The following is a 23,212-nucleotide window of genomic DNA, read 5'->3' on the forward strand; positions in this document are numbered from 1 at the left end:
TGATCATCAACAACGTTCAAGAACATTAGGCAATGTTTGCATTGATCCAAAATCACGTGGTTTTTTAGGTGATTTCCTTGGATCTTTGTCACGTGCTAAATATATAGAAGACCCTTATTGAATCTTTGGTTCCCGGAAGATTTTAGATGCATTTGGAGCTATCTGTAATTGATTTCTGGTGGGTTTTCCATTTTAATTTTTAAAAATTATTGAATTTCATTAAATTCAATAGTAAGGGGCTTTTTTGTTTTTGTATTTTTTTTTTCCGGTTCATCAAATTCAGCCATATTTTATCCCAAAATTCTGATTATTTCAAGCTACATCATTGGAGGTTATATTGTGAAATTTGGGGTTATGCAAAGGAATAGAAGAATTGGGTTTGGCTATGGATGGTGAAAAATGGAACCATGTTTTTGTCATTTGGGATTTTGATGAAGGCAATGTAGAAGTATGTGCTTGTTGTGCATGTTTTAGGGTTTGATGAGATAATTAAGAAGCATAACAAGCACAGGTTGGAATGAAAATCCAACAATATTATTATATGGGTGTCATAAAGGCTAGCTTTTGCATTGTTTTGGTTCTTTATCTTGTGGGAGCAATTATTAGTCTTGAAGAAAAGAGGAAGGAAGCACAAGAAGAACTCCTTATCCAACTATTTGATCCTAAATCTGAAATTTTTGATAAAGATACGGTGAGACTCACTTCACTAATTATTTGATTTTCCTTAGCTTCAAGTCCATTCAATATTTTAACCTCCAAAAAAATTAGCATAATACAAGAACATCAGAAATAAATTCAAAAAGAGTATACTTATTAATAATTATTACTTGTTTTTTTCTTAACAATTAGATGGGCTCTAAAACTGGTTATAGTGTTCATGAATGCAGGCAGAGTTATTATGGACTACTTGCTGGGAGGATTTGATTAAAATTGAAGATCTTGATTCATGCCCCATACAATCACCAAGTAACACGAATGAAATCAGTTTAGAAAGAGGAATAATAGTTCAAAGAAACATTGAAAATGTGATTAACAATTGCCAACCGCAATTGAGGGAAGGTTTCCTTGATTGCTTGAGAAGACACAATCCCCTAATCCATGTCTCAAAGAACAGTTTGCATGCAAGTTATGTGAGATTACTGTCTTCCAGAAGAAACTTGGGTCATGTTTTGCTCCAAGATGTGTCAAGAGCAGAAGGTGTTGGAGATGAATCGGTGCAAACTAAAACTAAAACGGAAAACACTGCTCCAAAAGAGAGCGGAAGCGAACAAAATGTGTTTGTTATCGTAGGTATAACTGCAGTGTCATCATTTGGAATTGCAGCATTTGTTTTCATATTTTGTTGTAGATGTAGCAGAGCAACTGTTGATCAAACTGATGAGAAACCTCTTCTCAGCTTGTGTAGGACTGACTACTCCAATGGTATCTACTTCTTCAAATTTATCATATTTATAAAAATATAATAGAATTTTCTAATCTCTCTCTCTCTAATGCAGGGTCCTTTAACAGTAGAAATCCTCCGCAGGAGTCAATGAAAAAAGAAGACAGCATTGAGACTCTTATGTCAAGTAAAATTTTATTTGATGACAATAAAAATAAAAACTTAGCGCATGAAATATATTCAATGCGATTAGCAGGACCGTATGAAATAAGTTCAGTAGGATTAGGAGGAGCTGATGCTTCTGCTGCCGCTTCGGCAAGACCATCAATGGACTTGAAACCTCCTCCCGGCAGGGTTGGACCACCGTTACCTTTGAAACCTCCTCCTGGAAGGCCAAATCCTCCCTCCGACACACCAATTCCTCCTCCTTCCACTGATGAAAATAATCCTCCTCTTCCGCCTCCTCCTGGTGCTGATGCTCCTCCTCCTCCTCCACTGCCAAAGCCGAGTAATGCTCCACCTCCTCCTGCACCGCCACCGAGTAGAGGTGGTGGTGGGCCTCCACCTCCTCCACCACCAGGTGTAAAAGGCCCTCCACCTCCCCCTCCACCAGGTGGAAAAGGCCCAGGCCCAGGCCCTCCTCCACCACCAGCAATTAAGGGAGGAGGTGGTCCACGACCTCCTGGACCACCTCCTCTGAAAGGTGCCATTGGTGGGAAGGCTAGGCCTCCAGGACGAGGACCTGAAGGTCCTGGAGGTGTTCCTAAGCCAAAACTTAAGCCTTTCTTCTGGGATAAGGTTCAAGCAAACTCAGATCAGGCTATGGTTTGGAATCAGCTTAAAGCGGGATCCTTCCAGTAAGTTTCGAGTTTCTTTTAGTTTTGCTTCCTGCTTTCTTGTTATGACTACATTTGATGAGTTGAGCTGAATGGTATGTACTTGACAGGTTCAATGAAGAAATGATGGAGTCGCTTTTTGGATATAATGCTGCTCAAGAAAAATCTAAACCCGGAATGAAGAAAGAATCTCGTGAACAAACTCCTCAGTATATTCAGATCATTGAACCAAAGAAAGCACAGAATTTGTCAATTCTGTTGAAAGCATTGAATGTAACACTAGAAGAAGTTCGTGATGCACTCCTTGAAGGTGGTTTTTTCTTCCTCATTCAATTGTATATTTTACTTGTATGAATTCTTATAATTTTGTGTTGGTGATAGGAAATGAAATTCCCCCAGAATTCCTAAACACTTTGTTGAAGATGGCACCAAGTCAAGAGGAAGAACTGAAGCTCAGACTCTTCACAGGGGACCTACACATGCTTGGACCTGCTGACCGATTCTTGAAAGCCATTGTCGACATTCCATTTGCCTTCAAACGAATCGAAACGCTACATTACATGTGCACTCTCTCTGATGAACTCATTACTACTAGAGATTCTTTTGGAGTTTTGGAGGTAATATATATTATTTTTATATTTAAAAAATATCAATTACAATATTTGATATTTATAATGATATGATACCACACTAGGTTGCATGTAACGAACTAAAAAGCAGCAGGCTATTCCTGAAGCTTCTAGAAGCGGTGTTGAAAACAGGAAACAGGATGAACGATGGAACATTCCGAGGCGGCGCGCAAGCTTTCAAACTTGACACGCTGCTGAAGCTCTCTGATGTGAAAGGTGTAGACGGGAAAACCACGCTTCTTCACTTTGTGGTGCAAGAAATCATTAGAACAGAGGGAATAAGAGCAATGAGAATGTCAAAAGAGAGCCTAAGCTTTTCGAGCATAAAAACTGACGACCTTCTAGAAGATGTCAACTTAGAGAACGAAGACCAGTACCGGGACCTCGGCCTTAACGTGGTGTCCCGTCTGAGTAGTGAGCTTGAGAATGTCAAGAAAGCAGCGGCTCTGGATGTGGACGGTTTGATATCTACGACGGCCAGACTCGGCCACGGTCTTATAAAGGCCAGAGAATTTGTAAACACGGAACTTAAGACCCTGGAGGATGACCAGGGCTACTACGAAGTCACCAAGAGCTTCGTGGAGAGTGCGGAAGAGGGCGTCGCCAACTTGCTCCGAGAAGAGAAGAAGATCATGGCGTTGATAAAGAGCACAGGTGACTACTTTCATGGCAATTCTGGCAAGGATGAAGGCTTGAGGTTGTTTCCGATAGTGCGTGATTTCTTGCTAATGTTGGATAAGGTTTGCAAAGAAATAAAGACTATACCAAAGAAACCACCACCGGCAGCAGCCGCACCGGCTCAGGCACAAGCACAAGCACAAGCACAGGCAGCACCACCGGCGCCACCGGCATCAAATAATAATAATGAAAAACAGGAGAGTGGTAGTTCGAAAACTTCATCAGAGACACGCGCTGCTCCTCCGCCTCCTCCAATTTTTCGCAACCGACTTCCGGTAGTTGCAGAAAGGACGGGTGACTTTAGTTCGGACGATGACAGTCCATAGATTCAAGTTGAATACAGAAGTGGTATTTTTTGTTTTAGCTATATCATCCTTTGTTGACCCTATTGGGATTAGTTCATAGTTAACCAAAGAAAAAAGCCACGTCTCATTTAATTAGTAGTGATGTAGGGTCTTTCTTGTTTGTATAATTGTATATTTTTCCCCCCGGTTTCTTTATTCTGCCTAATATAATTTTTTTCATCAAAGAGGCAAGATAGCATTGTTCAATTGGGGCTACCGCAAATTTGATGCCTTTTATTACTGTGATGAGAATCATATATATCTGTCCGCTTTGATCCATGTATTAAGGCATGGAAACCTACTTATTTGAGTACCACAAAGAATCCTATTTGTTGACACTTTTTTAACCAAAGATAAAATTGAAGCTCAAACTCGCGATCGGATCTTTAAACCAATATAAAGAGATTATGTCCTTTGATATTAAACAATTTTAGCTTCGGGTCACATAAGTAACAAATTGTATTATGTTTATGATAAATAGATTATATATGATGAAAGATAATTTAATATATTAAACATAAGTTAACATTGGTTACAATTTAAACTAACATTTTAGCGATTAAATGATAAATTTGTGAATTTTATTTTAGTTGAGGCCATTTATTTAATTCTGTTTCTTAAAAACAAGTAATATAGTATGTTATTTTATCCATCACTTTTTTTTTCCGCTTTTGGACTTATTTTGTTTATTTTTTATCCAAAACAAGTAATATATTATTTTGAATTCCCTATTAAAGTATATTTTTTTAAAAAGAAAAAATGGCGCGAAAGTTGTTAGTTACGTTCCGTTGTAAAGTGATCAGTTAATCAGTTATGAAACTCCTCAAATGACAAAAATACCCTCATTTTTCATTTATAAAACTGAAACAAAAAAGCTTTGTTGTTAGAAGCTTGTATCTGCATCTTCAAGAACCCGTTCTGTTCTTCATTCACATTTTCTCCTCTTTCTTCTCTTCACAATCATGTCAATCACCGGCGGCGCCATGAACCAATCAAAACCATTTCAGTATCCACTCTACGAACATTTCTCAAAAGCAGCAGAAACCCTAAGCGATGAACTAAAGCTCTTCGGAAACTCTGCTTCCTCAACCATAGACGAAGAAGAAGAAGAAAAAGAAAAAGAAAAAGAAAAAGCAAACAATAATGGAGCTGAAGATCAAAGAGAGATTTTCTTCTTGCGTTCCATGCTGGAGTTCTTCTACACAAACAAGGTCTATCCTTACACCTCACTGTCCAATAAAGTTGATTTCTGCATCAAATATATGAAAACCATGACTGTGGACGAGTTCAACGCTCTTCATGACAAGTACCAAAACAAGTATATGAAGAGAGTCATCAAGCTTTGCAGGAAGCTTGAGGTCTTGGATCAGCCTCATGATCAAGATGCCTTCGATCTCGGCAACAGGATTTGGGGTACCAGAAGCTTCGAGATGGGCTTCGAAGTCGAAGAACCAGAAGAATCAGACCATGATTTTAACGATATCAGTGATAATGAAAGTAGTCAAGATCAAGATGAAGCCATGGGACCGACTGAAGAAGAACAAGTCAAAGAAAAAGAAAAAGATAAACATCAAGAGGATAATGATCTTTTGTATAGGTACATTTAATAAGATTTTTAATTTGGGAATTTGATTCTTTTGGTTCCGTATAATAATACGTATTTGTGAGAGCGTATGTATGTAGGTGTCCGTTCTTGATAGGGACGTTCAGGTTCGGGAGCGGAGTAGGGAGGATACCGGTGGTGTCGGAGAGTGCAGTGGAGAGTGCGGTGGGGCGCCTTGGGGAGAGTGCGGTGCAGAGGTGGGATGATAAGTGGAAGAAACTGCAGATTGAGGAGATGCAGAACTACTTGGCTCAGCTGAATTTCATCAGGCACCAGACGTTGGTTTTGTTGGATGAGCTTCAAAATAACAACAATCCTGCTGAATCAGCATTAGCAAACCAAGTTAGTTTCACTTCGTTTCTACAATTCTTATATCATTCTTCATGCACCATACCATATTTGTTCACTATGATTTGATTGATTTCTTATTTCTTATATTTTATTAGTACTATTAAGCAAAACTGTAAAAGCAATTTTCGGCTTTGGACCATAACTTCCAAAGCTATAGGTTTTGTTTTTTGTTCATGGAACTTCCAAAGCATTAAGCATTGCTGACCAAACATGGGCTTATTTTACTTCCACACTTTGCAATTTGGGTTCGAATTTTAATAAGACTGGCCCAAAATCATAAGGGATATTAAATTTCTGAGTCATGGAAAAATACGGGGTTTTTAAACCAAAAAAAAATGAATCATCTAAATTTTGAATTTTATTTTAAAAAATAAAATGTGATTTCTTATCATTTATTTTATAAATGGAATAAAAAAAATATAAAAGAGAAACTATTTAAAAATGAGAGATCACACTTTACTTTCTAAAGTAAAAATTTAAAATTTAGAAAATCTAAATTAAAAAAAATACAAAAATAAGTTTTTGTTTATTTTATTTTATTTTTATATAAAATTGAGAGAATTTTGATGCACAATCTTTTTTTCAAACATAGCCTTCATTATATATATATACTCTTTGTAATAATAATAATGGTGTACCTTGCTCTGCTTGTAAATTATGTGTGTTTATTTCCATTTATAAATTATGAATGCTTGTTTTTACACGGTAAAATATATTTATTAGAAAAGTAGATATAACACCCAAAAATAAAATTCTGGTACAACCCTATTGGAATTTGTAAACAAGAGGATTGAATTTGATTGCATTAATTCAATGAAATGAATTGAATTGAATAAAGGTAAAGGTATGGCAGTGGCAGGTAACACCCGTCAAAATCACAAGCTGACACATTGTAAGAGTTGCATAGATATCGAATTGAATTCATATCTTTCCACTTGTTTAATCATGGCCTAAAAATCTAAACTGAAATCTTTGTCTTCTTTTATTTGCACTCTCTCATAGATTTTCTTTCTTTCTTTCTTGCTAAATAGTAGTTCCTTTGACATGTTTTGTCTCCAATGCAATACACAGGGCAGCACAAGGACAAAGAGAAAAAGTTATCAACCCCACCACTAATTACCCCTCCCTCAAGCAATGACTCACATAGACATATAGTCACATTACACATACACCAAAGTCAATACACTTTTGTGATTTTGGTTATTTTATTATTTGATTGAATATTAGTAGTCATTTTATTAGTTACATACTGTATAATTCTTCTCTCCCTCTCTGTTTTTTCTTTGGGAGTTGCAACTTGATGCTATTAGTGATACTTTTGATAAATAGAAAGCTAAGGACATTCTTTTAGGATACAAAAGTGAAAAATAAAATTTGCAAATTATATACATAATAGTAAATATACAAAAGAAAAGAAAAGTACATACTATATGAATGATTGGTTTCTAGAGCAAAAAGATCCTTTTTCCCCCTCAAAAAAGCACTTCTTTAATAATTTTAAAGTGTTTGAATTGGATTTTATTAAAAAGGACATTTACATTAAAATAATAAATTTAGCTCTCATTTTTTAAGGTAATGATAAAGAGCTTAAAGAAACATAAAACATTTTTTTAATAATTAAAAATATTATTTCTTAGATAATTATCTATCTAAATGTTAAATATATATTTTTTTAAGTAAAAAAAACCTTCATTAAAAGACAATCGAAATGCACCCTAAAACTTATTGTTGTCTTAAATTTTATATGCTTAATGATATTCATTAACCAACACTAATATAGTATAGAGTAATTTGATGATCATTAAAGTTGTTGAAAAAGCTGGAAGAACGATACTCCAATAATAATAATAAATGCATACATTTGTCTCTAATAAAAATTCAATATATTTAAATTAATTACTGATTAAAAATCTTTTAAAATTAATCAATATTTTAATGTTTTTAAGCGGCGGTAGTGACTCTCCTAATAAAAGTTGGATTCTTGGGATGAAGTGCATGAACTGATGAATTTATAGGACCCTCTAGTCACATACTTCTCTATCATCATTGTAATGCAATCATGAGTTCTCATTATTTCCTTTTTCCTAGACAACACTACTTTGTTCATGTTGAATTCTAGGTCCATAATTACCGTCATTCCAAAAATTTAATCCCCAAATTTTGGGCGTGGAAGATAAAGTTAACTTGATATGCACATGCAATAAGAGACCAAAAAATGGTGGGGGGTTAAAACTATGATACATATATATACGGTTTGTAATTTCCAATTTTAGATGAAACAACAAACTAAGGTCTAGTCAATTTCTCACCCAACATAGTGCATGAAGCAATTAGGTACCATCACATTTCGATTTTCTTTTTAAGTGAAAGAAATTTAAAACAAAAATATTTTTTTTTTTTTTTAGTTAAAGACGACTTTTAGGCTTAGCTATAATTTTTTTATTTATGCACTTTCCTATCATGTGGGCTCCCTAAAAACGTGACACACGATATATTTGCATTAAGCAAATGTAATAAAATAATTTACATAATATATGAAAAAAATAAGACCCTTTGTTATGCTTTATGATGGGATGGACTAGTTTGAGAACAAGCTAATTGATTAATTAAAAAATTAAAGAATTTTGTTAAAACTAATATAATCTTTAGTTAAGGCTGCTTTTGGAATTCCATACATTACTCCTTCTTATACGTGAAACTGCTTCAAGTGTTTTGAGATCTGAAAGCACCTTATTTTGATGTAGAAATTGCAGACATGGAAGAGGAGAAAATCCAGGGTTATGGAGAATATTTAAATGAGTTCCCTCAGAGACATGTATATATGTACATACATTGTCACGGATCAAATAAATCATGTGTCTGCTTGTCGAACATTATGGGTCCATACGGTTATTTTATTTTCAAAATTACTATTTTTTTTTATTCAAAGTAATTATTATTCGCGAGCCACATAGTAGGCGACAAATTTTTTCTCTTATCTAATTTTAACATAATTTAATGTAAAAAATTTAAACTCAAATTTATTTTAATTAAGCTAGCACAATCCTTTTTAGCCGAGGATGAAATTGCTTGGGGTCCACATATTTATTGGAGATTAATAACAAATTATTGGAACAATTATCCTACAGAAAATCTTAGGACCAACAAATATATAAAAACCTAATCATCATTATTCAGCCAGCAAGTATTTTTATAGCATTATAATACGAAATTTTTCACGCATTTGAAAAGATACGATACACTAATACAAACGGATCTCTCTCAGACTTTAAAAAATTAGGCGGATATCTCAACTTTTAGACTTTTCGACAATGATTAGCATGGCTCTGTACTCGCAGTTCTATTGGCAAAGATTATGAAGTTTTACTTCTCTAAGATCGCGGCTTCTCTACTTGACTTGTTCGATTTTTAAATTATCGGTGTCATTGTGTTATGCACTCTTTTAAGATAAGAATGAAGGTCTCGATTGATGGAGGATGTGATGCTCTTACCAGTTGATGATTTTCTTACTCTTGCATAAAAAATTTTTTTTCTATCACTCACTCCTTCTCAGCTGTAGAACAATTCAAAATTTCACTCTTTCGCTCCATGTCAATAGTGGAATCAATGTTAGAAGAACAAAATATTGAAATAAGCAGTTTCTTTCTCTTCTAATTTTATGATTTTCATATTGCATCAATGAATACAATGATGATTATGATTATAAATTTTTGAGCTCGCAAAGCATGCTGTTTATATTTTTCATAATAGAGTTTAAATTTAATGTACATAATAAATTTATATTTTTATTATAGAGTGCTTAAACATATTTATGAATAGACAAAAAATATTGAGTCATATTTTTTGGTACCATTATAAATGAGTTTTTTCTTGCATATTATGAATGGATACAAAATGATGGACAGTAAAAAGCAAAGAGTTGCAGAAAATGATAAATGAACAAAAATCAAAACTAATTAACCTTCACATTAAAATTTTTCAATAATACAAATTTTAATCTTATAGAAATATAATGTATCAGAAAAAACGAAGAAAAATGTATAGAGAGTTGAGAGATGCTGTCACAGAGAATAATGCCACTGCTATTGAAGACTTTACTAACAATGAACAGTGAGTTCAAGAAGGTTAATTCGTGTTGAGAGTGGTCATCAGAATTGAGAGAAAAAAAAAAGGCGCGCTACAAGAAGCCAAGAATGTAGAAAAAGAGTGGGATTTTTAAGAAGAAAAAGAGCGTGTGATAAAAAGCATGCTCTCTAATCTCTATATATATTTAGGCTTTTTCTTTTATTTAGTGTAAAAAAATACTAATACTCTATGAAGTACGGACATTTCGGTGAGTTATTGTGTTCGCGTGTCGGACACATTTCAAATAAGACACTCACCGACACTCGTCCGCCACGTGTGTCTGCTATGTCCAACCGTGTCTTAATAAAAAATAAAAAAAAAATTTCTGGACACACACTTGGACACACCTAAATACCATCACGTGTCAGTGTATCCAGTCTTATTCTTAACGTATATTCTTAAAATAAATTTAGATATAATATATATTATTATTTATTAAAATAAAAAATATTTTAAATACTTGATATAATTAAAATAAGATATTAAAAATAATTATAAATTTTAATTTATATTTTAATATTAATAAAATATTAAAATATTATTATAATTTATCTAAAAAATATTTTATATTTTATATGTATACGTGTCTTTCTATCATGTAAGATTTTAGAATTTACGTATCGATGTGTCTTGTATCGTGTCGTATTCTGTATTCATACCAATTTCTATACATTATAACTAATACTAGTTATTTGCTAGTCCAAAAATAAAAAGATTTAATTTGCTGGCCTAACCGTGTTCATTATACTAAATTACAATCAAGATAATCCTCTTAGACAAATAAGTGGAACTCCGGTTTTTGTTAGTGCAGGTCAATAATTTGTCTTCGGCTATGATTGGCACATGCTTGGAAATTGATCAGAGCGTTTTCTTCCCTTTTTTTTTTTGGTGTGTGGTAAATAATTAATAAATAGAGGATTTTACTACTTATCATTCATCAAAGTTCACATGCTAATAGTGATAAAGAAATAAAGGACAAGATGGGGAAAAAATGAATTATGCTTTCATGTAATGATTCTTCAAAAGAAAAGTAGATATTGGCATGGCAATAATAAAAATATTAACCAATGTGAATAATGAATATGTTGGATGTTCAATTTAATAAGTATATAAATGATTATTTTTATTATTTTTAATTGGATAATTATTTTTTTATTTGATTTATTTATGCACAGTTAATAATGACTGGATATTCAATTCACTAGATATACAGATGATTATCCTAATGTTAAGATTTATGAAATAATTTAGAGTGGAATATTTTTTTTATTTTATTAGATCAATTCTAAAATCTATTATTTATATTTTATATAAAAATTATTGTCTATCAAACAAAACCATTTTTCGTAATATTGAATACATATAGCTTTTAAACTTCAAAGCCATAGTTTCCATAAGATAAAAAGAAAGAAAGAAATATAAAAGTAAAAAAACTTATATATAAGACAATAATATCTATATATATCCATGTTTTAACTTTAATAAAACTAAACCAAACATGACTTTTGGGATTCTTGAAAAGAAGTTTCTATTTTACTAACACAGCTTAGTAATGGAAGATGCTGACCAATTTTTATTTAATTTTCTATCTAAAGCTTTATATAAGCTAATTGTTGGACCAATTTAAATTAATTCTTACTATATATTTTTTATTATACTATTTTGAATATAATAAAATGTTGTAAATATACTTTATATTAAAATTATAGATAAGATTACAATAATATTCATTCCTAACATGACCTTTAATTATTTATTAGATGATGATGAAAACAACTCCAACATTCTATGTTTCTCCAAGAAAGAAAATAGAAACTCTGCCTACCGATGTCGGTATGTCTAAACATAATTACATATATAGGCCTTACTCTGAGCCTTGAGATAGATTCATATAATGTCATGTACCGCATAATAACATGCATAATCAAATTGTGTCACTTAATCATCTACTGTATCTACAATCACGATGAAAGGAAAAATAATTAAGAAACAATATTAGGTGATCAACTTTTTTAATTGATATCAGTTAATCTTTTCTAAAAATATTTTATTTATTTTAAATTCTAAATAAATCCTAAATCATAAACATTTAACTTTAGATTTTAAATTATAAATTTAAACACTAAAAATTGACTAATATTAATTAATAAAAATTAATTCCCTCTATTTTTTTCATAATTAAGTGCTGATGAATTTTAACGAGGGATTGGTTTATTTTGATTATTGAGGTTTGGGCCTCATAAATGGAAGTATGAAACCAAGATAAATTAATTATTTACTATATTATTTGAGATAATCAAAATGCCTTGGCCAACTTGGCAAGAAAGCGTTAGTTTAATCCACATATGAATATTTATTTAAAAAAGAAAAAGGCCGTAACAAATATTATTAAACAATGAAAACATGAAAATGTGTATCTTTGACAATAAGGATATGATTGGTTAATGAATGTGTATATAATTTAATTAGTTTCATAGACACAACACATGTAGATTGAAAGTGAAAGGCTCATCACATAATCAACCATTATTCAACCTTCATGCCTATAGCAAACAAAGAACTACAATGGTTATAACTTTCATATATATTGACAAAGATATAAATATTTATATAATTTTTATTTAAATTTTTAGATAAATAATTTGATAATATGTTAGAATTTTTATGAGTAACAAATTTTGAATTATTTTTTTTACTATAACACAAATAAAGAGACAATAGAATTTGATTTTTGTTTACTAAAATATAAAAAGGGAAAAAATTTATATACAACTATTGATTAAGGAGATAGAATTGAATATAGAAATTTAAAAAATACTTAATTAATCAATAATAAAAATTATTAAAATTTTAAGATCTTGTTATCTTATATTCTAAGAATACATATTAAAAATATTATAAATTTTTTTATAAAAAATTAATAAAAATACTTTTTTAACACATTAAATACATCAAAAATTTTATTATTATATTCTTAAAATGTATAGTTACAAACAAGCTAGCTAAATCCAAACTTTTTTTTATAAAGAAAATCAAGTGTCATAAAATGGTCCTCTGACCTTGTATCTTAATGACATGATACAAGTTTGAAAACTTAAAAAATATGCAGATTTTACAGTTTGAATGAAAGGATTTAAATAATGAATACTTATTAATTATTATAAGGCTTGTAATGTTGTTGTAGTTAATGGCGCCACTGAACATGGTTTTGTCCAAGTTAGTTGTCATGTTGTTCCAAGTCATTAGCAATTAAGAACCCTAAGATTCCAAACACAATACTTTTATTAAATAAATTTCCTCACATCCATGTTCTATGGATTTGAGTACCTCTCTCTCTCTCTCTCTCTCTCTCTTCTGACACCACTCTATACAAATTGCCAAAACCTCTTCTGTGTGCTGATGCAGCAGCTGGCACAGGAAAGTGCCTTTCACAATAGAGAAAGAGAAAATTAAACACCTCATCTATCTCATCATGCACATTTTGTACTTGATGAATTGCCACAACCACCTTTTTGAGTTTTTCTTCTTTCTTCTGAAAATAACACTGCTTTTTCCTCTTATTAGCACTTTGATCTCACTCAGAACATGAAGAAAAGGGTTGTTACTTGCTAAAAGGCTTAAAGCAGAAAAGTAACAGGTGGTGTTAATGTAATGATGGAATGAAATCTTTTCTCTCTGTAGTAGGATAAAAGGGTGTAGAAAGGTGCTTTGTGGAGCCTTTGGGAATGAGCATTCCAAAAGGGTATTAAAAGTTGAAGACTTTAGAAAAAGTTTTGAACTTGTGGGTGAGAAAACAAAGGTTCCAAGTTCTAAAAGGTAGAAGAAGATTTGAAGCAGCAGCATAGAATAGAAATAGCAAATAGGGATTTAATAATGCCAACAGTGTGGTTCTCACTGAAGAGGTCACTACACTGCAAATCAGATGCATCAGAAGTTCATGATCCTAAATCAAGGAAGCAGCAATTGAGCACAATCTTAACCACAAAGAGGGCATCAGGTAGGTCAGGATGCTCAAGGTCCATTGCAAATCTCAAAGATGTCATCCATGGAAGCAAGAGGCACATTGAGAAGCCACCAACTTGCAGCCCAAGATCCATAGGTAGCAGTGAGTTCCTCAACCCAATAACACATGAAGTCATCTTGAGCAATTCAAGGTGTGAACTCAAAATCACTGGCTATGGTGGAGGCTTCCATGAAGGGCTTGGAACTGTTGGTAACAATGGTAATAACAACAATGGTGGTGCTCTTGGTAGTGAAAATTCAACCTTTGTTGGAACTTTAAGGCCTGGTACCCCTGGACCTGGAGGGCACCCTACAATGCACTACTTTAACCCTTCTTTTAGGCCTTCAACCACCCCACCAAGGAAATCTCCTTTCCTTTTAGGAGATAGTAATAAAGAAGGGTCTGGCTTCCATGGTGGTGGTGGTGGTGGTGGTGGTGCTGGATTTCATCATTCAAGCAATAGATTGTCTCTTGAGACAGATTCCAATGGGGCTTGCACTGTTACTTGTCACAAATGTGGAGAGCAATTCACCAAATGGGATGCTGCTGAAGCTCATCATCTCTCCAAGCATGCTGGTAGGGTAACCATTTATTTTTCCCTTGATAGATATCTTTTGTAAATTTTCAATCTTATCCTGTATTCATTGTTTCAATCTTCAAATGGATAATGTCGACAAAATTATAGCCTCATACTAGGTGTTTTGGCCACATCAATACAAGATATGCTAATAAGCTAATGTCCCTAGTGAGGAACAGTTTTAAGTAGCTTAACTTCTTCAGATTTGTCCAGACACATTTATTTTTCAATATACCATTTTATTGAAATTGACAGATATTTTGAATAGGAAATGGAGAGAGTAACTTTTGTTTGAAAACTCTCGGGATTCTCCACTTAGTTCTATTGCAACTTCCCCATTTTCCCTGATTTGTTAGACATGAAAGTAATCACAGAATTCAATGAGTTCTTAGTATCTTGAAGTATGTTGCTACTTCTGCATTGCTTTAACATCCTTTGAAGTTTCATCTATGTGACCAAAATTTTGTGGTTTAATTTTGACAGTAACTGAACTTGTGGAAGGTGATTCTTCAAGAAAAATAGTGGAGATAATATGCAGGACAAGCTGGTTGAAATCAGAGAACCAATGTGGTAGAATTGAGAGAGTGTTGAAAGTGCACAACATGCAGAAGACATTGGCAAGGTTTGAAGAATACAGAGAGATGGTGAAGATCAAAGCAAGCAAGCTCCAAAAGAAGCATCCAAGGTGCCTTGCTGATGGGAATGAACTCTTAAGGTTCTATGGAACCACAGTTGCATGTTCCTTAGGCCTCAATGGCTCTTCAAGCCTTTGTTTATCTGAGAGATGCTGTGTTTGTAGGATCATAAGAAATGGTTTTTCAGCCAAGAAGGAACTCAAGGGTGGAATTGGTGTTTTCACCACCTCAACAAGTGGAAGAGCCTTTGAATCCATTGAGGTAATTGATCAAGACCCTTCACTGAGAAAAGTGTTGATAGTGTGTAGAGTTATTGCTGGTAGGGTCCATAGGCCTCTAGAGAACATTCAAGAGATTGCAGGCCAAACAGGATTTGATTCTCTGGCTGGGAAAGTTGGTCTTTATTCAAATATTGAGGAGCTTTATTTGCTCAATCCTAGAGCTCTTCTTCCTTGCTTTGTGGTGATTTGCAAACCCTGAAGCAGGAGAATCAAAGTTCTTAGCAAAAAAGAATGGCAATATTAAATTGTTGAGTGATTTTGTGGATCTATGGAATGGAGGGTCCTTTTATTCATCTTTTGAATCCACTTCCAAGTCAACTTGCTTTTTCTTTTTTTGTTAATTGTATGAACTTTCTATCCACACATTTGTAGTTTTTAGCTAACACTGAAAATTTTCTTCTGCACAATGAAGTGCAAAGAGGTAAATATTGTAATTGGTAATGAAGTCAAACTAAATGATCATTGCAATTGCTTGGATATAGTTGCTTATTTAGATATTTTGTTAAGATATATTCAGTTTTCCAATGTACTATTTTGTTCAAATAAATAGTTATTTTAAAACAGAGTAAATATGATATTTGGTCTCTTATGTAAGATGAAGAAGCAACTAGTGTGATTAAATATTACCAATACCATGATGATAGAAGAATCTTAGTTGTGTGTGCATAAAATTAAATGATACAAGTACAAGTTAGGAGGCTAGGACCAGGTATGAAAATTTATCTTATTTGTATAGTTTAATGCAGATCCATTATTTGATTCCATTTTAAATGACCATTTAATAACTTCAACTGAATGACCTCCATTTATGATGAGCGGTGGGTAATACTATAATTAGTTACATCTTAATCACTATATCTACCATATAATGTGAAATCAGGCCATGTCTTTGACCTAAGATTAATAGACATATTGTAAAAATAATTCCCACCATTATTTATTATTTTTGTTATTATTTTGTTTTTCTACTATATTTTCAGCTTAACATTACAAAGACTAATTCATCGAAAATCTAATAAACTTTATTTAAGTATTTGTTATCGGCCAATAAACTACTGCAGATATAAGACAAAATTCAAACACTTGATGCTTACTCAAACCGATGAGTGAGTCGACTAACCGACCAATACAACTTTGATTATTCATTTTATTTTATTTGATGAACAAGGAAGAAAAGAAACAAATAAGTAATAAATAGAGGCATGTGATGTGGTCCTAGTTGAGTAAGTATGGATCAAGTTCAAACATAGGTTATTCCAAAGATGAGGACAAACATAAGGAAGGATACTAAGAGAGTTAGAGGTATATGTTCACAGTTGAGGCATATATTCCTTGTCTCTTCTCTTATTGTCACTGTGCTGCCAATGCTTTGATAATATTTAATTGGCCGCCTTTCTTTCTCATTGGATCTTATGGATCATCCTTTGATAAGATCACCAACGGCTTAAGATAAGATCTAAGATGAACAGGGTTAACACACAAGATAAAATTTGAAACAAAGAACAACAAAATTGTCTCTGGATATTTTTGTTAGTGTTTATTAAGCTTAAAAGTATGTATAAATTTTGATAAGTTTGACCCTGTAGAACTTATTTAAATCTTTTCCACATAAAAGAGAGAGAAAAAAAAAAAAAGTCAGCATTCATCTCCTTGCATATGTTATGAAAAAAAGAAATTAAAACAAAGGGGAAAAAAAAGACAATTTACCAATTTAAAATGTTTGAGTCTCAATTTTACTAAAATATAATTTTTGGTTTTTGGATACGAAAATCTAATTTTTCACAACTCTATGTAATTTGTGGAAGGGGTTTGACGAATTCTGGATGAACGTAAATCGTGGTAGGGGTTCCACGGTTTTTGCAATATCTAAATGCTTCAATGCATGGAGGGAATGTCCAGAAAATACGATGAAAGTACTTCGTAGACTCATCAACTTGATCACCAACACGGACTGGAGAAGTCTTCAACATTGCCACGGTTTCGTCCATCGTGGCCTGTACCCCTAGAATCCAACGTGGTAACTCGGCATAGGACTCCTCCCAATTCCCATATATCTGTGCAACTGCCTTTTGTTTTGCCATTCACACATTCATATAACTAGGCCTGAAACCATATGTTGCCTCCGTAGCTTCTTGCAGCACCTTTGTCGTAACCGCTGCATCCGCCCTCGCCAAAGGAAATATCCTGGCATAAATGACATGGTGATCAAGTTGTCGATGGTCACTAGAAATCGACGTCACCAAGTAAGTGTGAGGTCCGTTGTACCTTCTAACCTCCCAAGTACCCTTGCACTGTCGATGTGTGATGTGAATCAACCACGTGCATCAATTCCCAAACTCCTTGCATCTCCCATGAAATTTCAGATGATTTGACTCAATCACCCAATACTGAACCCTATGACAGATGCTATAATCCTTAACACTCAATACATCTTCCTCCTTAGTCTGAAAAGATTGGCCAATCTGAAAGTCTACAGAAGAATTTTTCTTGTGTAACCCCTGCCTCCCGGAGGTGGGATCTATGTCCAGGTGTTAGCCGATTGCTTCCACGTTCAACGTAGAGAAATGTGGCGGTTGTTGGGCTGAACTAGAACTGAATGGCCCACGATGTGCGGGTGACGTACTCGAAGTATCCTCCTCACTGTCTCCCAATATGTTATCTGTCTCATCATCTAGATCATCATCTCACATCGCATTCTCAATATGATCCGGCTCACCCTCACCAAACAGTCCAGGAATCAATCCAGGTGACCTAGCTGCCGCTGGTGGAGGGGGTGGAGGTCCAGCCAAGAGATAACCAGTTGCAACGACAGGCATCGAGATCGACGCACCACCCACCGTCATCGACTGAGGATTCGGCGCCGATGCACCATAACTATCAAAACTATCTTCCAACTTGACAAAAAGTTCGTGTATTCTCACATTCGAAAAACTGCGCAGACAATGAAACAAAACCAACATGTCTTCGTCCGCCCCTATCACAAATGTTTCATACTGCACCCCAGATGAAACAACCGCAATCGGAATCTTGTAAAACAACTTTTTCACCCACTTGGACACACACAACCCTGCCTTCTACAAAATGCTCGTCTTTAGTTCTGACAGAGTCATCGTGGATCGCACAAAAACACTGACCGGTTCTTTGTCAGTGAATTTAACTCCATGCCTCTTACTTTTTTTAATTTATCCAGAACAGCAGACTAAGACCAAAAAACTCTCCTCACTCATTTTTGAACAAGTGAAAATGACTCTTTACATCACAATACTTCTCCTGGGTGGGTATTTATAGGCGAAATAGGTCCAGACATAAACCGCTGGACCCCTTCCACGGTTTATGCTCATTTTACATTCAAGCAAAAACTGTAAAATCCCTACCACAGTTTCCATGCATTTCCATTTCAACGTATCAATGTTTCAAAAGTTGTATTCTATAATTTTGAAGCTCAAATAATTTATTTTGATAAATTACCCGAAAAAAATGTTATGTTTATTTTAGATGATTCATCTTTAAATATTTTTTATTAATTAAAAACGTTGTATTCTTTGTTAATTAAACAAATTTTAATTCTCCATTTATTATATTTTACATTAATAGTTAAAGGATTAGAGTTAGATTTTAAAATTTAGAATTTAAGCTATTTTATTTTTGTCTTTAATAATAAGTTAATTTTATAAAGCAGTACAATCTTTACTTTTTTGAAGACGCATAAAATAAAACGAATAGTGAGTTTAATTTTCTAAGTTGTATTCGGTAAGTTTTTAAGATAGAGATATAGCCAGAAGAGAAAAAATTTATATAAAAGACAAAATATCACTTATATTTTATAAAAAAAATATTATTTTAATTGTAAAGAAACAAAACGTTTCTGATATTTTGTAATAAGATATAACACATAGTTTAAGTCATTTTTAAAGAATTCGCCACTTATAATTTAATATATATATATATATTTCCATTTTTTACTTGTTTATGTATTTGTTTTACTTTTAAAAATGTTTGAATTAAACAAAGGCTAAGTTTAGAGATAGATGCATTATAGAAGTATGGATATGAATATGGCAAAGTTTATGGGGCACTTTAGGTGGTATTAAGAGCCCTAATGGCAAGAAAGTTTAGTGTGGTTTGGTACATGGTAATGACATTTCATTACTGTTAACATGTGGCACATGCAGCCTCATAAATGTGTGCACCATTCCCTTGTTTGGGAACTGGTATCATTCAATGAGTGAATCTCCATTGGATATTTCAAATTTTGGAGCCAAGTATTTGGAACTACAAAGATGGTGGTGCAGTTGGCATGAAACTCATAAATATAGAGAGAGACCCTTTTACATCAATGTTCTGTTCTGAGTTATTTTTCATTTATTAAGCATTTTTGGATCTTCCTTCTATTAAATGGTTTGATGCAGACTTAGCCAGATGCTGATAGCAATGCAGTACTTAAGGCAAGGGAATAGGATGTAGAGAAATGGGGGTAATACTGTCAAAGACTTCTCTCCAATGGTTAAACCTCTGCAAGAAATGGATTACTCCTTTTATACTTCGTCTTTTCTATGGTGTTTATATTTGACTTTGTAAATTTACATATATAGAGGTGGATTCTATATACTTTGCTAAACTTTATCTTAAAATAAATTTTTTAACCACATTGGTAGAATTGAATTCAATGATTAAACCGGTTAAATTATTAATTTATTAGTTTATTAATTTAATCATTGGATTATTGGTTGAAGTGATATAATTAATTTTATATAAAAATAATAAAATAATCAAAATTTAAAATATATATTCACTAATATTTTAATAATAATCAAGTCTCAACAAATTATAATCAACAAGTTATAATTCGATTATTATTAAATAATTATATAAAATTTTAGTTTTTTTATAATAAAGATTTTTTAATTTATTTTTATATTAAAATAATTATTTTTAATTTAATAACTAACTAATTAGTTTATATTTATTATATTTTTATATACTAAGACAAATTACTTAATTAAACTGTCTGAAGATCAAAATTACCAAAATACAACTTTTGAATATTGCATATACAAATGCAACATTTACATAACTATAGAAATTGCGAGAGGCTATAGTGGTTTAGGGATTGAACATAAACTGCTACAATGTGTAGCGGTTTATATGGAAATTGGTGTTAGCCAAAAATCGCTACAGGATGTAGCGGTTTTTGAAGAAATCTGAATGTGAAGAAATCGCGAGAGGCTCTAGCGGTTTTTTGATAAATGCGTCGTTGCACAAACTCTAGGTGGGTGTCGCAGTTTACATGTGGTAACCTATAAAACCACTTTAGGCAGTAGCAGATTCTTCATTTGAAATGCAAACTAAAAATTAGAGAGATAATTTTGTTTAGAGAGAGAGAGAGAGTTGTGGATTGAGAGAAGGAGGAGGAGGCTTGGAGAGGATTTGGCCATTTGAAATTTTTAGAGGGGCCATTTTCAAGTGGGATCATGGCGAACGAAGGCAACTTGTACCGACTTAACGGTGTTGCTCACGTTGCCGGCGGTATTAGTGAAGAGGTAAGTTTGTTTTCTTTTAAATATTAAAGTTTATAACATAAAATGTAGTATTTAGGTATAGGAATTAGAATACAGAATTTAAGGTTTGTAATTTAGTATTTGAAATTTAAGATTTAAAATCTAAAATTAAGGATTTAAAATTTTAAATGTAGAAGGTTTGTAGTTTACTATTTGAGATTTAAGATTCAAATTTTAAATATAGAATTTAAAGTTTGTATGTTAGTATTTGAAAATTAAGATTTAAAATTTAAAATTTAAAATTTAGAAGGTTTGTAGTTTAGTATTTGAAATTTAAGATTTAAATTTTAATAAAATTTAAAATTTAGAATTTATAAATTTAAAAGTATGAGATTTTTTACTTGTTCTAAAGTACATTAATATTCGTTTTATATTTTTATGTAAAAAGTCCTATGTATTTCTCTATTTTAATAAAATTAGACTTATAAATATTAAATAATGCTAAGAGAACTATTTTTAAAATTTTAGTTAAAACATGGGATAGATAAGACATTTCATTCTGTTTGTCCAATCACACATCGCCGAATTTTCAGTCATCATAATATTAAATCAATAGTCAAACTCTACCTCAATCTTTGCATAAATAGCATTCACAAGTAGCAGTCTCGCATCCTGATCCTTGAAACTGAGGGAAAAATTAGCTGCAACGTGACGAATGCAAAATTCTCGATATATATGAGGAGGTAGCCAATCACTATCAGGTGCCTCCAGCGTAGCCTTGATGCTATTGTGTCTGTCAGAGATCACCAGAATATCCTCTTGCAGAGTCACATGTTGTACTCGTAGGTTGGTCAGGAAAAAAAGACTAGAACTCTACATTTTTTCCTTCTACAAGTGTAAAAGCAATGGACAAAATATTCGAGTTTCCATCTTGCGCGATAGTTAGAAGTAAAGTACCACCATACTTGCCATACAAATGAGTACCATCGATATTGACCAGTGGCTTGCAATGTTAAAATGCTTCAACACAATGAGGAAATGTTTAGAAAAGGCGATGAAAGTACATGGTAGATTAATCAACCTAATCACAAACTCTAACTGGAAAAGTCTTCAATAGTGCAACAGTTCCCTCTATGGTGGACTGCACACCCAAGATCCAATGGGGTAACTCGGCATAGGACTCTTTCCAATCCCTGTAGATATGTGCTACTGTCTTTTGTTTCGCCATCAAGACCTTACTGTAACTAGGTCTGAATCCATAGGTTGCTTCAGTAGCTTCTTGCAACACCTTTATCGTAACCACTGCATTGGCCCTAACTAAGGGAAAGATCCTTGCACAAATGACATGATAATCAAACTGTCGGTGATCGCTTGAAATCGAGGTAGCTAAGAAAGTGTGAGGTCCTTTCTACCTTCTAACCTCCTAGGTACTCTTTCGTTGTTGAAGTGTGATGCGAATCAACCACGTGCAACTTTTACCTAACTCTTTGCATCTTCTATGGTGCTTAGATGATCTGACTCTATCATCCTATACTAAACTCCACGATAGATGCTATAATCTTTTATACTCAACACAGCTTTCTCCTTACTTTGGAAAGATTGACCAATCTAAAATTTTGTAGCAGCATTTCTCTCATGCAATCCTTGACCTCCTAAAAGTAGGATTTATGTTTAGTTGTTGGCCGATGGCTTCCAAATTCAGGGTTGAGAAATGTGGAGGATATTGCTGTGTGTCGGAACTTGACGACTTCTGATGTGTTGGTGGGTTAGTCCGGGTATCCTCATCACTGTCTCCAACAATGTCAGCAGGCTCTTTGTCCGAATCATCATCTCGCATCGCATTTTCAACTCGATCAGGTTCACCCTCACCTGCAATATCCAGAGTCAGATGAGGTGACCTAGCTATCCTAACTGTAACAGATGGAGGATCAACCAACAGACAAGCAGGCGCAATGATAGGTATCGAGGTAAAAGCACCCCCCACCGTAGTCGACTGAGGATTTAGCCTTGATACCACAGAACTGTCGACACCATCTTTTAACTTGGCATACAGTTCATGTATTCTCACTTCTAGAAAACTTCGCCAACAATGAAACAAAATCTGCATATCTTCGTCGGATCCTATCACAAATGTTTCATACTTCACACTAGTTAACACAACTGCAATAGGAATCTTGTAGAACAGCTTCTTCATCCACTTTGTCCCACACACCCCACCTTTTATAATATACTGATTTTTAGCTTTGACAACGTATTTGATGACCGGATAAA

The 23,212-nt window shown here is 33.3% G+C and overlaps 3 protein-coding genes across 3 annotated transcripts; all 3 read left to right on the forward strand.

Annotated features, from left to right (window-relative positions):
• Positions 1-385: 385 nt before the first annotated feature.
• Positions 386-4,053, forward strand: LOC130945920 (formin-like protein 5). The gene is made up of 6 exons (XM_057874610.1): positions 386-448; positions 888-1,422; positions 1,638-2,238; positions 2,328-2,527; positions 2,599-2,834; positions 2,912-4,053. The coding sequence occupies exons 1-6, from the start codon at positions 386-388 to the stop codon at positions 3,848-3,850; spliced, it is 2,574 nt and encodes an 857-aa protein (XP_057730593.1). The 3' UTR covers positions 3,851-4,053.
• Positions 4,054-4,830: 777 nt separating this feature from the next.
• On the forward strand, positions 4,831-5,888 carry LOC130945921 (uncharacterized). Its single transcript, XM_057874611.1, has 2 exons — positions 4,831-5,465; positions 5,552-5,888. Exons 1-2 carry the CDS (start codon positions 4,831-4,833, stop codon positions 5,886-5,888), a joined length of 972 nt encoding a protein of 323 aa, XP_057730594.1.
• A 7,313-nt stretch (positions 5,889-13,201) lies between these two features.
• On the forward strand, positions 13,202-15,922 carry LOC130943632 (uncharacterized). Its single transcript, XM_057871597.1, has 2 exons — positions 13,202-14,526; positions 15,011-15,922. The coding sequence occupies exons 1-2, from the start codon at positions 13,821-13,823 to the stop codon at positions 15,640-15,642; spliced, it is 1,338 nt and encodes a 445-aa protein (XP_057727580.1). The 5' UTR covers positions 13,202-13,820; the 3' UTR covers positions 15,643-15,922.
• The last annotated feature ends 7,290 nt before the right edge of the window (positions 15,923-23,212 follow it).

Source organism: Arachis stenosperma, chromosome 8 (genome assembly GCF_014773155.1).
Source record: "Arachis stenosperma cultivar V10309 chromosome 8, arast.V10309.gnm1.PFL2, whole genome shotgun sequence".
NCBI lineage: Eukaryota > Viridiplantae > Streptophyta > Magnoliopsida > Fabales > Fabaceae > Arachis > Arachis stenosperma.

What these genes read in the sequence shown, in the direction of transcription:
- LOC130945920 (XM_057874610.1), top strand. Translation starts at nt 386, where the DNA reads ATGGATGGTGAAAAATGGAACCATGTTTTTGTCATTTGGGATTTTGAT. An exon ending in TCGTGATGCACTCCTTGAAG is followed by an intron (nt 2,528 to 2,598) that starts GTGGTTTTTTCT and finishes TGTTGGTGATAG; the next exon opens with GAAATGAAATTCCCCCAGAA. An exon ending in ATTCTTTTGGAGTTTTGGAG is followed by an intron (nt 2,835 to 2,911) that starts GTAATATATATT and finishes ATACCACACTAG; the next exon opens with GTTGCATGTAACGAACTAAA.
- LOC130943632 (XM_057871597.1), top strand. Translation starts at nt 13,821, where the DNA reads ATGCCAACAGTGTGGTTCTCACTGAAGAGGTCACTACACTGCAAATCA. An exon ending in TCATCTCTCCAAGCATGCTG is followed by an intron (nt 14,527 to 15,010) that starts GTAGGGTAACCA and finishes TAATTTTGACAG; the next exon opens with TAACTGAACTTGTGGAAGGT.
- LOC130945921 (XM_057874611.1), top strand. Translation starts at nt 4,831, where the DNA reads ATGTCAATCACCGGCGGCGCCATGAACCAATCAAAACCATTTCAGTAT. An exon ending in GATAATGATCTTTTGTATAG is followed by an intron (nt 5,466 to 5,551) that starts GTACATTTAATA and finishes GTATGTATGTAG; the next exon opens with GTGTCCGTTCTTGATAGGGA.